Below are 18,709 nucleotides of genomic sequence, written 5' to 3' on the forward strand. Positions count from 1 at the left end.
GGGAAGAAGTCTGCTGCGGAGCTCGCACCAGTGCGGGCTCAGCAAAAGTGCGCATCGAGGGCGCATATCAGCCGCAAAGGGGGCGCTCGCGAGCACCCTTCTGAAGCCTAAAATCGACAAATGGGACACCCTACGGTCTCGTGGACTTAACGGACACGCGCACGCTGCAGCCATTGTAAGTCCACAAGACCGAAAGTGCATAGAAGTGTTCCATTTGGGACAGGGCCTTTGAATATACAGTCATACTATTCTAACTACAGAGGCTACTAATTTAACTATGTATGTTGTTCTAAATGTAGCTAGGCTATGTACCGTGTACGCAAAACAATTGAATCACGTGCTCTCTGTATTTCTATGGCTGAATCGATACATTGTAGATATTTATTTGTATCTTATTTTGTACAGCAACCTACTTTTATTTGTTTGCTGATCTACAAGGAAAAGTATTCCATATATTATAGCAGTATTTTATAGTATTAAATGATTCATATATGTAATATATTTGACAGAACATATACAGTAGCCTATTCAGTAGTCACGTAGGTTTAATTCCCAGGAAACACACTGATAAACATAAAAAATAAAAAAAATGGAAATTCTTAAAGTGTCTGCCAAATACATAAATATTATGTTTTATATATCTAATTTTCTTTCTTTAGTTTGAAATTGTGTTAAATCGTATTGTGAGCATGTTTGTGACTTTTGATAAAATATGTTTTCAAGTGCCACTCAATGTAAAAAAAGAAAAAAACATTTAAAAAGAATTGTCAGTCTTTTTCATCTTATAGACTTTAATTATCCACATAAATAGTAGAGAAACTACAAGAACATATTTAAATACATTTGCATGAACAGTTAATAATAAGATTTTTAAACGTATGTCAATGTTGTATTTAAACAGGCAAAACAAGAAAGGTTTTCACACTTTCTCTCAGACATCAGCCACAGTACAGAGCAACCCGTTCCCGCCACAACCTCTGTATGTACATTTACAACCTAGAGCTAATAGAATTGTACAGTTTTCCACTGACCAAGTGAGTCAGTGCATAAGTAATAAATAAACTTAAGTTCATAAATCATCAAAGTGGGGTTACTGTACAGGAAATATGTCAAATCATTGGTAGATGCTTGTAATTGTTCTGTGTATCAGTTCGCTGATGCCGTTTGGTTTCATTGGAGAGATGGACTTTGTTCAGGTGGTTTATCAATGACAGTGTTCAACATTTTGATCCGGTGAAGAGGTTCCTTTTGTTGTGCTTGAGATTGGGATGATTTAACCTCTTCTTGTCAAAGGATGTTGAGAGCAGCTTGATTTAGTTTCAGATGAATTTACCTAAAAAATAACAGTTAAAATAGTCATTATGATAAAGATTTCTCAAAATAATCAAGAAAGCTTAAATGTAAAAATTAGAAGCATTCAAAAATGCGGTGACAAATCAGTGCTATTTGTAATATAAAATTTATTCAGCAGTGAAATCAGCAACTGATTTTACAGAATGGCCACACATTGTATTTCTCATTCCATCACTAGCCTATATGATTTAATAACTTTGATACTTACCATTTAGCTTTTGCTTAGATGTGTCCCGACCTTTTCTTTTCTAATGATGTTTGCATAGGGAATCTACAAATAAACATTATGGGATCAGTTAATACTTGCACTCTCCATCAACAATACAACATTTCTTTTAGCTTCCAGGTCAGTTTGAGGTCGGTCGGTAAGTTTTTTTTAATGTTTTTGAAAGAAGTCTCTTCTGATCACCAAAGTTGCATTTATTTAATAAAAAAATACAGTAAAAATTATTGCCATTTAAACTAAGCTATTTTCTATGTGAATATATTTTAAAATGTAAATTATTCCAGTGATCAAAGCTGAATTTTCAGCATCATTACTCCAGTCTTTAGTTCACATGATTCTTCAGAAATCATTTTTAATGTGCTGATTTAATGATCAGTTATTATCAATTATATTGGTGCTCAGTTATTAATAATGGTTCTAATTATTATCAATGTTGAAAACAGTTTTTGCTGCCTAATATGTTGTAATACATACTACAGTATGATAATACTGTGATACATTTTTTTCAGGACACTTTGATGAATGAAAAGTTCAAATGAACAGCATTTATTTGAAAAAAAGAATGTTTTGAATGAATGATTCAATGACTCACTCATAAAGACTTCAGTTGTTTCATGAACAAATCTCTTGAATGAATGATCCAATGACAAATAAATTTGTTTTAACACTCTCTTGTCATCACCTACAGGTGAATGTAATTCATACCATCTTTATTTGAAGCATCAAATTACTTTTAAAAGGTGATTTACTCTATTGTGATTGTTACCATAGACATCATTGTTTATATCCAAACTATAAACATTTATCCAAGTACTGTTGGTTGAAAACACTGTCTGTGAAGCTGTTTTATACCTATACATGACAGCTGCTTTCTCTGGCTCAGCGGCTGCACCGATGCAGATCTGAATGTTCGCTGTGATCGTACTTGTCAAAGGTTTAATAGACATTGCCGAATCACTTTCATTTTGGAATAAGATCTCGTGGGTATTTGAATCGAGATCGCGATCTTTTAAATGATTAATTGTGCAGCTCTAAATATAAGTATTAATTTCCTTTTTTTAAATAAAAAATCTTACTGAACTTTCGTACAGTAGTATATTTCATACACATATTGAAGCCATGCTTTCTTTCCTTATAAACAGCGTTTAGTCATGACATGCTTCACATTGTGCATCGTGTACCTTATTGCTTTTAAAAATGAAGATTATTTAATGGAACATAAATAAAGAACATTTAACCCTTCTATTCCACAAAAGGATATTTATTTATTTATTTATTTAATTATTAGTGGAAAAAGGCTCTTTAGACTATGATCTTCACACTAAAAAGAAAAAAAAAGAACATGGTTTAATGCGAAAATCCCCTTTTGGAACCTTTAAGAGTGTATGTGGTGAAGCAGAGATCTTCTAAATGTCATTATGTATTTGTCTTTATAGTTTTCTGCATCCCTGAAGTTCAGCTTTTAATGTGTCATGTTGTGATCTCTCATATATGACTGATGGTGTTGAAGTGAAAGAACACATAACGGCGGTCTACTAGCATCATCCATGTGTTCAAACACAGATGCGCGCAAATGATTTATGCAATGTTGAACCAGTTCTAGACAACAAGAGATTATGAGACACCAGATCCTGCCGGCTGTCTGCTGGTTATCTTACATGTCTTCTTTAACATAGATTTAGCAGATTACTTATATAGCAGGGTTGCTTGGGGGATATTCTTATGATTCACAAGTCAATTAATCAGATGGGAAATTATGACCTTATTGTGGATAATGTTACCAGAAAACTTCTTACCATCTGTAACTGCTGCACCATTTCTTCCCTGTAAGCCAGTTCTCTCTTCATTTGGTCCTGAAAGTTATCTGTATAATAGTCAAATATGAAAAATTAAAAAACAAAGGCCTATTATGGTCACCTAAGTTTATAGTTAAACCTGTTTAAAGTAATGGCTTAAAAGTGCTTTTAAAATAGTAACTTTTATCGATTGAGCTTATTTCAAAAGTGGATCTTTATTGAGTTATATTGATTAAATAAATTTTTATAAGCGTGATGATAAAATGTGTGAAATGAAATAAGGACACTTACGGAAAACTGGAAATGGAGAGCTGCCTTTCAGAGCGTGAAACTCCTGCTCCAGTCTCCTCCGTAAATCTATCTGTTCAAGGAGAACTTTCTGGAGTTCCTCTGAAGGACGGATCACACAATAAATCAAGATCAGACTCATCCGAGCTGTGCCCACCATATCAACTATTACATTTAGAGCAGTTACCAAAATGTATTTAAACATTTTATTTACACTCAAGTTCAAAATAGTAAGAGTTTTTAATGTTTTTGACAGAAGTCTCTTCTGCTCACCAAGGCTGCATTTATTTGCTCAAAAATACAGTAAAAACAGTAATATTGTAGAATATTATTGTGATTTAAAATAAATGTTTTCTGTGTGAATATACTTTAAAATGTAGTTTATTCTTGAGTGTCACATGATCCTTCAGAAATCATTATAATATGCTGATTTTAAACATTTATTATTATTATTATTATCAATGTCAAAAACAGTTATGCTGCTTAATATTTTTGTGGAAACTGATATTTTTTCAGGATTATTTAATGAATAAAATTTCAAAAGAACAGCATTTATTTGAAATATTTTGTAAAATGATAAAATTCCTTACTGTCACTTTTGATCAAGTTAATGCATCTTTTCTGAATAAAAGTATTGTATATATTCTAAAGTTTTTATTTGTGATCTCACCTTTTTCCATGTTCTCAACGTCTTTCTTGAGTGATACGGGAGAGCTTGTGTCTTGACTTTGGTCTGCTGAGCAGGAAAAAAAAGAGAAATTTTCAAAATCTCTTAAGATTTATGACATATTGCAAGCATTTCATTCATGTCAGTTGTTATAAAGGACTGACACACATCATGTAGTACCACCAGCAGCCAGTAGATGTCAGTCTGATAACAGGATATTTCAGACAAACATTTTGACTTGCAAAGTGAAAGAAAATATAATGCTGTTTTTTTTCTGGGGTGAGGAAATGGTATTCATATGTCATGAATATGGTATGAAACATCTATGACTGCATATTTACTGTAAAGACATAATAATATACTATGAAAATAATATATTTCTGACTCCACTAACTCAGTAAAATATAGGCCATTCAACAAAATATCTGATTAGCGCATTCAAATGCAACTAAATTAAGTCATTAGAAACGCCCTTGCAATGTGCCAATATCCTGAAATAGGTGAAAATAGCTGATTTCATTAATGTTACTGCGCTATTGAATCAGGAAATTATTCTAAACAGTTTTGATTGGAAACCTTAGAAGTCGGTACGCTTGCACGGCATGTCCGCCGACTGTGTTTTTGTGTCTATATCGCAAATGGCTCACATGAAGTGATCCAACACGTCGGTATAATCTTCCCCTCATTCGACTCTCTCTCTCTTCTCATTTCCCGTCTTGCCTCCTTAAGCCGAACAAGGCGTTCCTCATTTGGAAAGCGGTCTTGTTCTCGCTCTCCTCCTCTCTCTGTCTCATTTGACAAGCAAATTTGCAGACAGTGCCTGAGGATAACAACCTCGTTTGACAGTCAATTAACCGTGAATAGTCAAAGCCAAGGCAGTTTGCATTATATAAATGGAAAATTAGATTATTTTTTTCTTCCCTCCCAAGAAACAGAACTATCTTTAAGACACTGCCGTTAGACTCTTTGGAAAATCAGAAGTTCTAATCACGTTTCCCAGTAGCCCCTCGGAGACATTTAGCAATCAGGCAAAGGTGGTTTCATTTAATTTGTTTCATGTAATTTTTTCAAATATATTATACGTTATATGAGGAGATCATTATCGGCTAGATAATATAAATGTTGGCATAGATGTCATAAAACACTTTTAATGTCTTTCTGACAGATAAAAGGCAATAAGCTATGATCTTTCTAATGGAAGATTTTGCCAAGCAAAAGGCAATTATTTCCGTTTGATATTGTTCAAATGGTGATTGTCACCTTCCTGCCGTTGAGCTGATTGTCTTCCTGAACTGTTATGGCTCCCTACAGAACACATTTTCCCAATGACATTGTGGAGAGAGCTGCTCCATTTTAAGAGTGCGGCGAGAGTATATTCCATCCCGTATCTTTTTTATATTTAGATTAATCCTAATATCCTTGCAGGGATGGGCTAGCTGTGCTGCACAAATTATTTTGCGGCCCTCTTGCTGTAAGTGGCGGATGTAAAACGGAGATAATGTGGCATGTGTTCTTACTTGAATTCTCTCGCCAGTATTCTGGTGCGGACGACGTTTCTGTCTCTGGGACGAAAAAACTGCTTTGCTCTTTGCTGTCATCTGTAAGAAAATTCAAAATAAGATATTAAAAACATGAATGCTTGTACACAAATGAATAAAAACTTAATTTATTTTTGTTAATCATCATTATTTAGTACTGATTTTTTTATTTAATTCGTGTGTGTGTGTGTGTGTAAAGGCCATGATTGTAAACAGTGTTTACAAACTTTTCAAAAAAATAAAATGATGCAATGATTAATCACATTTCCGCAATGTTGCAACATTTATTTCTCACCTGAGATGGTTGTTTTGTTTTTGGTTGCATAGGCCGGCAGCCCATCGTCTCTGCTCTTGTGAGCCTGTAACCATAAAACACCACCGATGTCTGATTAGAACTGATTCATAACACCAGGCCAAAGGTTGAACATGTAGCAACAAAATATATCAGTCAGCCAAAAGCACAGAATTGATTAGCCTTGAGAATGACAACGCTGTTATGTTTTATATATGATCCTGATGTTTGTTTGGCTGTGTCGTGCTACTGAGTTTCTTTAGATAAATCAGCACGGCACTCATGTGTGTGTGTGTGCTAAGGCTATAATTGCTAAAGAATTCCCGTTTCACTTTCTGTCGCTCACCCTGTTCTGTCTGTTAATGTAGCGTCAAAGGGTTAAAGATTAAAAGGGCTAATAGGCAGAAGTGACAAAGGGGAGCAAACATAATGTCGCCATTAAACAAAACACGACTGGGCTTATTAGGAGGGATCAAAGAGCTCTGAATATTTCATTTCTGCAGGGAACACAGGCTATCAATCTTGTTATGCATATGGACCCTGCCAGCCAATGGCTCGCATTTAAATAATTAGTTAAAGTGCCTGGAGGGAATATTTACATTTCTGTACGCGGCGCTTTCCTCCAGCGAGCCGTGAACGGGGCTGGGGACTTTGAGAATGGTGGGCGGACTGACAGGAAGGCTGGGTTTGTCCTCTGCTGAGGTCTCGGCGGGAATGCTCGGGAAGGAGGCTTGTTCTTTGGCCTGATCACCAGTGCTGTTGTCTGGCAGTCCGCGCATGTGCAGGCCGCACGGCTGCTGCAACGTCTGCGGGGGCGTCTGCGCTGATCGGCTGGCGAAATCCTCCTGTTCCTCATCCTGTTTTGTCTCCACATCCACTTCTTGCTCCTCATCACTTTCACCGCTGTCACTTTGGTAGCTGCAGCTGGTGCCGGGGGAAAGGTGCCTCTCTGGCCCGAAGTCCTCCAGGCTGCCGTGGAGCTTGGCGATGCTTTCTGCGTCTTTGACCACCGGGCGGAAGGCAGAGTGGTAGCTGGCCTTGCGGGCTTGCAGCGAGGGAGCGTCCAGCAGCTTTAACCAGCCTTCCGGGGCCGGTCGCAGGTCAGAGGTCACGGGCGGGCAGTCGCTCTCGAACAGCCCGGACCTGGGGTTCGTGTCCAAGCCTGAACTGGCATCGCTCTGTTCAGACAGATCCAAAAAGGCTTGTCTTAGAGATGGGCTTTCTGTGAGGGAGGAAAGAGCATTGGGTTGGGGTTGCAGGTAAGTGGGTACCGGAATGCCCCCAGTTGCCCTCGGGGGCCAGAACATGCAGAAGGGTGGGTAAAAAGTGTCCTTGCGGCCGGGCCAAAGAAGCCCTGAGAGGCCGCTGTTTTTCTGTCCATTGGTTGCCTCGCTGTCGTCCTTCTTTTGCGGGCACAGCCCGAATGCAGGGAAGGTGTAGGGGCTGGGGAATAGTGACGTTGTTGGGAACTTCTGCAACATCCCGAAACCTTTGCTCGGGACCGGAATGACCGGGTAACTGCGGGGGGCTTTTCGAGGCGAGAGGCTGTTGGTGTCCAAATCATCATCGTCCTCATACCGGCCCCTTTTCTGAGCTAACTCCGGAGAGATCATGTGGGGCAGAACCGAGTTTACGGCCTTGACAGAACCCATGGGTGAGCAGTTAGAGGAAGGAAGTGCCCTCTTGCGACTTCCTCCATTGAACATGGCTTTTACATCCTCCCAGGCAAACATCAGGTCCTCCTGTGGTGTTTTGTCTGTCAGTTTAAGGTGCCGACGCCAGGAGTTGAAGTTGGCTGCGTCTGGCTGCGTGTACTTGGCCTCAGGTGTGCGGTGTGAGTGGAAGATAAATTTGTTAGGGGAGAAGTACATATTACAGTAGGAGCACTTGATGCATTTAGCCCTGGAGCTGTTGTAGCGCGCTGGGATGAAACTTCCCCGGCAGCCCCAAGCACATTCATGCATCACGTCGAACGCAAAGTTGTCTGGCAGTTTGGGTGGAGAATTCTCACCCAGGAAAGACTTGCAAAGTCGCTCTGCCTCCCGTTTGGTGATCATGCCACAGCGCCGGGAGGAAATGGGCATGGCGCCCGCCCGCCGAAGGATTTCGAGCTGGACTGGGGTGCACTGCACGCAGGTGATGCCCAGAGCCACTCGACGATTGTGGATCTCGTTGTAGCTGTAGTTCTTTAACAGGGTGTTGGATATCTGAGCCAGGCATAACCGCTCTTGATTGTCAATTACCAGTGAGACAATAGGCACCCCGTAGAGGATGACCTGCCCGACTTGGTTGGGCTTAAGGGAGGATCTTGGAGGCGTGAGGGGCTCCTGCTGAAATGAACTCGGTGGGGTGGCCATCACAATGTCGTTTGGTCCAGGCAGAAGACTCTTTTCCATTCTTTGGAGACCACTGACTGGAGATGTTTGTCTGTAAACACATTTTAAATGGTTAATTTACCAATGAAAAAAATGAGCAAATAAAAAAAAAAAAAAAAAAGATTCAGATGCATTAATTCAAACCTAAGTATATCGATAAAGAAAATTACTTTGTGGAAAAGTTATTAAATAGAAACCAGAATTTTATTTCACTAACTTGCAGAATTACTGTAAAGCTTTTTTCACATGTCAGACAATGTTTGTAGATCAGAGTGTGGTGCGGGTGAAATAAACACTCATTTAAAGAACGAGAGAAAAAGACGAAGATGCTGTTCAATATGATCGCAAATTAAAGGAAAAGTAGGCTAATATATATTTACTTATATATATATATATATATATATATATATATATATATATATATATTAAAGAACTAAATCAGTGCACCAGCTAAATCAGTGCAGTTAGGCTATTTTATTCCTTTAAGCATGAACACTTTCTGCTGTTTCTATTTAAAAAAAAATAATAAATAAGTAAAAAGGAAAATGTGCTTTTAATGCTGTGTAATACTTTAAAAATATTTTTAATCACTGTAATAATATGCGAAAATAAAACAATATAGAGAAATTTACAGAGATTTTAGACAGATTTCCCCGTAGAATGTTCTGTCGGCCTCAACGTTCTCTTCCGACTTTTTCATACACAATATAGAACGTCGCTATTTTAGCTTTTGGTAATGTATCATAGGCCTATAATAGCCCAGTATTGTCCTAATAATAATAATAATAATAATAATAATAATCTAATAATAATAATAATAACAACAACAACAACAACAATTTGCCATAAAAAAATATAAACACAAGTAGGCTACAAAATGTGTCTCCACACGTTTGTGTGACTCTTTTTTGTTCGCCGAGAACAAAGTCACACAACAAAAATCAGAAATGCCTAAACCTAAACAAAAACACGTCATTTTTCAGACGGACTCGGAGACGATAAAAAGTTTGTATTTTTCTTACCTCCGCGCGCTGTCGGAGAAGTCCACACGCTACAGAATACAAATCATGTCGTAGCCTATTCCACATACGAAATTAGAAATTCGTTTTCGGAAATGCCAACGGTCAACGCGACCGCGAACTTTATAAATACAAGCACGATAAATGCGCGATATCACAACAGGCTCCTTTATCGTGTCCAGTAACAGTAGTAACAGTAGTGCAAGAGCGAATAAGCGCGCGCCTCACACACTGGCTCTTATTGCCGGAGCTGGATGTGAGTGATTGGCGTGGCTCTGCCCCTCTGAAGAGCCAATGACGTTTCACTAACTGCCACTCAAACACACTAAAGAGAAGCTCAGACAGGAGCCTCAGGGGCTCCGGGTGATGCGCGCGCTTGTACTTCTGAATTAGGAGAAAAGACACGCGTGAACCACCCATAATCGGTATAATCGCTTGGGCAACACCAGAAATTGCTTCATTAATAAATTGTGTTACTTTTAAATATCATAACACGCCGAAAATGTAGCCTAACCAAAATATTTTAGTGCAACATTTAAATAGGCCAATTATAGCCTAGATTAATCGCACGTATTTTCATCGCTTTTATATTAACACAACAAGCTAATGAAAAATTGTAGGTCTAAGTTAATATGCTGATAGGATGATGCAAAAAGAAGTAAAATTTTGGCTTTAATTCGTTTTTTCGAATATGACGATTAGCCTACTGCTTGATTCCCCCGCTTTCAGCATCAACATTGCTTTTGAATTGTATAAAAGCCGTAAAAGTAGCCCAGTCATACATGTTTAGAAGTGTAAAGAGCAGTCAGCATAGCTTTTGTTAATGCTTTATCATTTCGTTATCAACATCTGCATTGTCACGCAATAAAACTGTCCAAACTGTCATGCTATATTGAGCCAATTTCCACGCATTCATAAATCAAGCGAAAGGCGACAAATGTCGGCATGTCATTTTTTCATCATTATGAGGGTAATACATGGGCTGTACGTACTGAATCGACCACAACTGAGAATAAAACTAATCGTTTGATGCCGATGACATGTTGTCCGACAAACTGTCTCATCAATAACATTTCTATAATAGCCAGGTGCACTATTGATCCGAATATGAAATATTAGGCTACTATTATGTTAAAAAAAAAATAGCGTCATACTTGTTAATACTAGAAAAATCCCCTTTCCGATCAGATTTCTTCGCTTCAAAGTCTCAGATCTGAAGGGTTTTTATTTTAAATGTCGGCATTACAAATATAATTCAAGGATGCTGATGACTTTGCGCGCAATTATGATAAGAATAGCTGGCTTAATTGTGACGTTTTCATTTTGCCACGATAATAGAATTAGTACAAAAGGTCAAGTGTTTTGAAAAGCCAAGTCAAATTGACAGGAAAAAGAGGGTCCCATCTGTAGCCCCCTAAACCTCATTTAGAGACCATCCCGCTGGCTTTTGTCTCCCAATAGCCAAAGAGCACCTCATACGACCTCTCATCCTATTACAGGAATATGAAAAAATAGCCTATATATATATGATATAATAGATATACTTCGAAATAATTAATAAGGCTGTAGAATAACTCTCATTAGGATTATTTTTATTATTATTATTTGAACTATTAACTCATATAATGCTTATATTAACATTAAAATGTCATGAAACTTTGGTTGGTATTTTCACATATTCATATTTGAATTTATCTCAGCTACTGATCAGTGTATTGTATGTTTATGTGTGTTATATGTCCATAAGTGAAAAGAGGCAGCTCCATACGTAATTATAACACAGACCAATTGAAAATTGGTTCATATTAGACATGCTGAACAGTTAAACATGTAGGCCTTAGTAAATCATATCTCATGTCTGCTTGATGCATTGAACTTCATCTATATGTATGTTAACCCTACTGTGAAATTAATCATGCGTTTAAAAAATTACTTATGTGACCTGTCGGGGTCAATACAGAAGAAAAAAAAAGAGGGAACCTAATGGCTACATGAACAGGACATTACACACTAAATCCATCATCTAACCAAATATACCTCAGGCAAACTGTTGTATTTTTAAACAAATAAAATGTCTTCACTTTACTTAAATGAAACCAGTTCTCTTTTCCTCACTGTAATGCAACTGAAGACTCCTCTCTGACCTATAATTGTCATGAACAGAAAGTCCCACAGTACACTGCGGTCTAAATAGGCCTTAGTACACCGTCCTACATTATAATCCTTATTTAACACTGGAGGTCTATCAGAAAATTGCAAGGCCTAAATGCTCCTTCATCTGTAAAGACTTATCAAGCAATATAATTTAAATACAGTCTCATCATTGAAGGTATTCATATAATGTTTCATCGTTGATTATTTGATTGCAGACAAGGAAATGCATGGAATTGTTACTTGAATATAGTTCAATATGCTGACTTCCAGTAGTCTGTAATGGACGCATATATATTACTACTGTAAGGTAATCAGACTCCATGCAGGTAAATAGGTCTAGAAGTCAATACAGTGTGGTGCCATACAAGAATCTTTATGTAAGTTGTGAAATAATTAATTGCTTATCAAATATTCATTTAAATTTTTTAGCATCAGGAAGCAAGGAACCACAGATTTTTTATTTTTTTTGTTAATTATGTCAGCAAGATTCATTCTTATGCAGGCTAATTGATGGAGACTTGTGAGATGTGCATGTGTTTTGATTAATTTAAGGATTCCTTTAAAATTTGAACAATTATAAAAATAACTTAAATGAATAGCTATTATTAAAAATATTTAATTTTCTTCAAATTGCTGGATAATCTTTGAGACATTCTGTGGCAGTGTATGTTGGTGTACGTACCTTATACAACGCTCAAGGGAATCTTGTGTTTTCTAGCAGCTTTCAGCCTCTTCAACATCAGTCAATCCCTGAAACTGTCAGCAACATATTTTAGCGTTGAACAGACATAAATTGCAGAATTTTTAGTGTCCTTCATGCCTCACTAGAGCTTGATTGATAGTTTCATTCGTGCTCGTGAAATTACAATAATCATTTGTAACTCTACTGGCCTTCTTTACGAAAAGAAATATATATATATATATATATATATATATATATATATATATATATCTATATATATAACGATAATACTTACGACTATTTCTGGTTGAAATCAGCGACAAGTGAAGTAAAAATGAACCACTTTATGTTTTATAGTTATAGTTTTTTTTTTTTTTTTTCTGTCTTAAACTCCTCCCATTTATTGAATACGAGAGGGTGTAGGTAAAAAATATATAGGCCTTAATTCAAAAGATTACAATTATATTCTGTAATCACAGTCTTTTCAAGAAGAAAAAGGAAGTTTTGTTTTAAAAACACATTTCTCGTTTAAAAAAAAATAGTCCGACAAATATAAAATGCACAATAGGCTACAGCTGCTGATAGTAGCGTAATAGTAGCCTATAAAGATAATTACATTTTGTAATAGATAATTGTCTACTACAAGTAAAATTAAAAACGTAAGATCAGTTGCCGCCTTAAATGTTTAAGTAGAATCAAAGTAATTCAAAAGTTTTAACCTGCAGTGATCGTTGCACAGAGTTATCAGTTGAATTACTTATGACGTAAATTGATCTGAAACACTGAATACGAGCAGAAATGTCAGAAATTATTCTGATAAGTTAAGGACGGAAATAACGATGTCGTAATATATAAATGAAAACATTTTACAGTGTAATGTTACAAAACAATACACATCCTTGAACTTTCAGGCAAACGTGAGACAAAAAGTTCGACAAACCTGCCTGTGCTTTTAATGCATTTTTAATTATTTTCGAGATTAATTTATCATAACTGACAGATATTTACAAATGCTTCCAAGCATGATAAATGTCCAAACAGTAGATATAAGAAATTAAATGTAAAATGAAAGGCAAACGCGACATTATTTTATATTTGACACAATACTGAAAACTTTAAAGGCGCATTCAAACAGCTGAAGCTCAACCGTGCTTACCTTACGCGCACCATGAGATAGCGACGTGTCTCGCGCTCGTCTCTTGCTGACAGCGCGCGCGGCTGCTCATCTAGATGATGCGTCGCGCGCTTCTTGTGTTTTGTAAGATATTCCAAGTAAAACCTTTAGAAATGCAGCTCTATGGCTGACAGTGAACTGATGCTGTTGTGCTCATGTGGTCTATTAAATCACTCTATTGAGTCAACGGCGCGAGGCATGAAAGCAAATATAAAGGCATCTGCTGTGCATTGCTCTCGTGCTCTGGAGACGAGCTTGAGAAATGTGCTCATTGCAGCCAGTGCTTTCATTGAACTTCACATCCCAAAGAATCTCGAAGAGGTGGGGCTCTTCACAGGATGATAACATGGATAATGGCATATCATGTTTGATCTTTCCTGTCTGAAAGTTTTGCAAGGAAAGCCCGTCGGTTTTACAGACTGGTGAATGAATCTTTGTGATAGAGATAATCTGAAATGTTATGGCATTCCACGCTGACAATAAGAACGTTTCTTCAAAAACATCTATTATTTTATAATGAATAATATTTTATAGAAAATAGAAAACAAAGACATTAATAATTTTTGCACACTCTCAGGAATTATAGAAATGGAGTTGAATTGAGAAAATGAATTATCATATATATATATATATATATATATATATATATATATATATGGCACGTTGTCACTTTCTGATAAGTTTATTTTTGAAAGTCAAATTCTGTATATACACGAAACTTGACAACAAACAAGCTATTGAACATTTTATCTATTACTGCCCAAGAAAAAAAAAATTATTGAACACTTTTGTGACAACTTGCCCTGTCCTGCTATTTGAGGTAAGTTGTCACACACACACACACACACACACACACACACACACACACACACACACACACACTTGTATATGTGGTTTACGGGGACTCTCCATAGACGTAATGGTTTTTATACTATACAAACTGTATATTCATCCCCCTACACTACCCCTGCCTCTAAATCACAGAAAACTGTCTGCATTTTTTTAATTAAAAAAAAAAAAAAACACAGTTTAGTATGTTTTTTAAGCCATTCGGTTTATGAGGAGACAGGAAGTGTCCTCATAAACCATGTTTACGTTGTAATACCCATGTCATTATACACATTTGTGTCCTCATAAACCATGTACAAGAACATACACACACACACACACACACACACACACACACACACACACAACCACACACACACAAATAAAAAAAGGATGTAACATGACAAATCAAAGACAAAAATACTTCCATAACAGATATAATTATGAAAGTTGTAGAAAGTGTATAAACAGGTCAGCTGCTGGTCAACTTCCTTTACTGGGTTATTAATTGGTGTCTGTTTGCTTAGCAAAGCAAAGTAAGATACACCAATGACCGTAATTTACACTGTCTGGTAAGGCTGATCTCCTGTACCCACAATTACCCAACAGATACTTCAATTCAACACAATTCTTCATGACACACCATTGAAACTATTTACTGGGAACAAACAGAGTTTCTGTATATAACTTACATATTTTATTTTAACGAGTACTCACACTGTAAAAGTAAAAATGTGTAGTTACTGTATGTATTTCTACCTAATATAACCATTAAAATGGACTTTTGTTGGTGTAGTCATTTTTGTATATTTTTTATCGTAATATTTTTGAATGGAATAGATCTGTTATTTATATATTCATCATTTTAACTGAATCAACTTGAATACTTGAGTTACACCAATGAAAGTCAGTTTAAGGTAGATATAATTAGGCCTATCATTACCTTTGCATTTGTTTTAAAAATGATTTTGAATTATATTTTTTTTCCTGTAAATCATTCTTCTACAATTATCATCATTATTGCCATATGTCCTGAACTCTGTCCCGACAGCGAGAGAATGCAAAGGTCATAAAGATGGCACAGGGTGAATCAGTTAAGCAAAACCTCCTAACCTTCACTTCCTTAATTACTATGCCGGTTGAGAGCCAGGCCTTTTATTGCCTTCATCATTAGCTCTTTCCAGCAGTCTAGGACCGGCTTCCTTTAAGGACCTCATTGACTCATTGATCAACTGGCATCACTCTCAACTGGCCTGAAGCATGTGAATGGGCCGAATCCCGGCCTGTCTCTCTCCAACTCGTTAAGTGCTCAATTTTTCTCTTCCTCTCACCACTGACTTGTAAAGAGCTTTTAATGTGGCTATTAGAGGAAGTGAACAGGAAGCGTGTTGAAAACACAGCCCTTCATTATTTATGAGGAGGTTTAATCTGTTGCTTAATCACCATTGTTTGGGCAAAGCAAGTTTGGCGTTAGTTGAGTAACCTGAGCAAACATGAGGCTGAGGTCCAATTGATTGGTCCTTTCAACAATTAGCATATTGACATAGTAAATAGTTTCCCTGGATGGAGTTTTTAACATTTCATGATTATTATTATTTTTTTAAATTAACAAAATAGAGTCTTCTTTAATCTTTGCCTAAGCAGCACTTTAATTTGTGTATAAACTTGTACAAATAAAAACTGTTCTTTTGAAATTTCTATTCATCAAAGAATCCTGATCAAAATGTATCATGGTGTTTTCAACATTGATAATAATAAGAAATGTTTCTTGAGCATCATATCATCATATTAGAATGATTTCTGAAGGATCATGTGACACTGAAGACTAGAGTAATGATGCTGAAAATTCAGCTTTGATCACAGGAATAAATTACATTTTACAATATATCCACATAGAAAACAGTTATTATAATTTGTAATAATATTACAAAATATTGCTGGTTTTGCTGTATTTTTTATTTCTTCATTTTTTTTTTAATCAAACAAATGCAGCCTCAGTGATCAGAAGAGACTTCTTTCAAAAACATAAAAAAAAAAAATCTTACCAACACCATACATTTGAATAGTGTTTTTACTGAAATTATTCTATGATATTATTTGGAAAAAAATGGCTTACATCAGAATGCCTTTGCTGTCTCGGGTCGTATTAATTGTGTAATCCCCTAATCTAGTTTTAATCCAGGGAAACATATAGTGGCAAATATGGGAGCACACAGATTAGATTGTTTACAGCTCATTGTTCACTGAGAATAACAAATCAAATAGTTTGAAGAGGGAAAACGGGTTGTTTTTCACAACAGGAATATGTTGTAACTGCCCCTATATCTACAAAATAAAGGCCAGATAGATAGATAGATAGATAGATAGATAGATAATTGTACAATAGAGGTAGATATCATATACAGGTTTTCAATAAAACAGTGCAATATTTGGTAATCATACACAAACAACCATTAACACACCTAATTATTTCAACATAACAAACATCAAACCATCTCCCTGTTTTTTAAATAACCATTGTCATTAGCTGTAAACAGCGACAATAACAAACACATTAAATTAATCTACCCTTAATGTGATTTGATACAGAATCCTGAACTGTTGCTTAGTACATGGAAAACATTTTCTCGCTAGCAGAAGCATATGCCCTTCTGTTAGGATAAATATCACTCTTTAATTCCCATGATGCCTTCATCCAATGGTGCCATCAGGAAGTATCGTGCTGTAATCGAGAGGATTACAGTGATGATGGTCATAAAGACATTGTCTGTTGTTTTTGATATTCACACAAACAAGTTGCTGTCATGTAAGGAGATAAATTGTTTTTCATATTTTCTTGTCATTAAGGAGATTACATGTGTATCAGAAATATATCTCTAAATAACACACCTAAATCTGTGTTTAATGATGATGTAAAAACTGTGTTTACATGTGCACATCACACATAACGTGCCTGTTATTTGATATTTCATAGGCCCACTACCAAATATTAATGATATTACAGTTTGGCTCAGCAAATGTCAGAACAGAATTTAACAACATTTAAGCACATGAAATATACAGTAAATAAATGTAAAAATATATACACTATCTATCTATCTATCTATCTATCTATCATCTGTCTATCTATCGATCGATCTATGGATCATCTATCTATCTATCTATCTATCTATCTATCGATCAGTAATCAATCTATCTATCTATCGATCGATCTATCATCTGTCTATCTATCGATCGATCTATGGATCATCTATCTATCTGTCTATCTATCTGTCTATCTATCTATCTATCTATCTATCTATCATCAGTCTGTCTGTCTGTCTGTCTGTCTGTCTGTCTGTCTGTCTATCTATTGATCGATCTATCTATCTATCTGTCTCAACATGTCCTCCAACCAATACGCCCATATAGGTCGTTTGTCACTTCTTTGTCACTTGCCACAAAGTTGCGCCCCTATCGACAACAGGACACTTTCATTTTAATGCATGAAATACGACCCATAGGAGCGTTTACTAAAGTTGTGCCCCTATCGACAATGGGACACTTTCATTTTTACTTTTATCTGCGTCATATTTTTGGTTTCGTGTAGCTCAATTGGTAGAGCGTTGCAATATACAACTATATGTAAACATACGATTGTGGGTTCAATCCCAGGGAACGCATGTGCTCATAAAGTGTATATGCACTATAAATCACTAAGGGTAGGTTTAGGAATGGGGTAGGTGTAGTCTTTAATAAAAAAATGAGTTTTGCTAAATGGAAATAGGACAAATGGCGGGTAAGGGACCGTGTAAAAAGTCCACATATTGTATTTAAATGAACACGCATTTTGATTGGAAAAGACAGTCATACATCATTTCATGACAACAGACATAACACGACACTGTCATTATTTTTACACCAGCTAGAGGGCACATGACTTTAAAGCGTAAATATAGGTCGTAATAAGGTGCTTGAAAAAATGACCTATAGGGTCGTTTATTTGGATCAAATGAAAACTGGACAACAAACGTCCAGAAACTGAAATGTAAGATGGTTTTGATTTGCTTAATATTGGTCACTACATATATTGTCATACGTCCATTTGTATTTCATTGTTTTGACTTGAACTAAAATGTTGATAATATTCATATAGAAAATGTGGATGTGCCCAAACTTTTGAATGGTAGCATATGGTAATAAATATGATACATATCATACAGTATGTGCATCGAAACAATAGAAACATGGAACCACATGCACCCCAGCAAAAAACAAATGTCCGAATATTTGCTTTATAAGGCACTTAGCCAAAGGCAACATGTTGTTGTTTTCGTC

At 36.2% G+C, this 18,709-nt stretch overlaps 1 protein-coding gene across 3 annotated transcripts; it reads right to left on the reverse strand.

Annotated features, from left to right (window-relative positions):
* Nucleotides 1–96: 96 nt before the first annotated feature.
* skor2 (SKI family transcriptional corepressor 2) lies at nucleotides 97–13,834 on the reverse strand. 3 transcript variants are annotated; one of them, XM_051907623.1, is made up of 10 exons: nucleotides 13,547–13,834; nucleotides 12,391–12,464; nucleotides 6,760–8,587; nucleotides 6,164–6,227; nucleotides 5,848–5,928; nucleotides 4,334–4,396; nucleotides 3,667–3,765; nucleotides 3,376–3,443; nucleotides 1,562–1,624; nucleotides 97–1,333 (listed from the first exon to the last, which is right to left on the reverse strand). In XM_051907623.1, exons 3-9 carry the CDS (start codon nucleotides 8,554–8,556, stop codon nucleotides 1,565–1,567), a joined length of 2,232 nt encoding a protein of 743 aa, XP_051763583.1. In that variant the 5' UTR covers nucleotides 8,557–8,587; nucleotides 12,391–12,464; nucleotides 13,547–13,834; the 3' UTR covers nucleotides 97–1,333; nucleotides 1,562–1,564. The 3 variants fall into 3 exon arrangements, with proteins under 3 accessions (XP_051763583.1, XP_051763581.1, XP_051763582.1); XM_051907621.1 differs by having other exon boundaries at nucleotides 4,334–4,399; nucleotides 13,547–13,833; XM_051907622.1 differs by lacking the exons at nucleotides 12,391–12,464; nucleotides 13,547–13,834 and adding an exon at nucleotides 9,558–9,786 and having other exon boundaries at nucleotides 4,334–4,399.
* Between the last annotated feature and the right edge of the window lie 4,875 nt (nucleotides 13,835–18,709).

This window comes from Ctenopharyngodon idella, chromosome 10 (genome assembly GCF_019924925.1).
Source record: "Ctenopharyngodon idella isolate HZGC_01 chromosome 10, HZGC01, whole genome shotgun sequence".
Classification (NCBI taxonomy): Eukaryota; Metazoa; Chordata; class Actinopteri; order Cypriniformes; family Xenocyprididae; genus Ctenopharyngodon; species Ctenopharyngodon idella.

Excerpts from the sequence above, each read along its gene's own strand:
- skor2 (XM_051907621.1), bottom strand. The coding sequence starts at position 8,556 with ATGGAAAAGAGTCTTCTGCCTGGACCAAACGACATTGTGATGGCCACC. Across the intron at positions 5,929-6,163 it reads AAACAAAACAACCATCTCAG|ATGACAGCAAAGAGCAAAGC; the intron begins GTGAGAAATAAA and ends ATTTTCTTACAG. Across the intron at positions 1,625-3,375 it reads TGGTGCAGCAGTTACAGATG|ATTCCCTATGCAAACATCAT; the intron begins GTAAGAAGTTTT and ends GTTTATTTGTAG.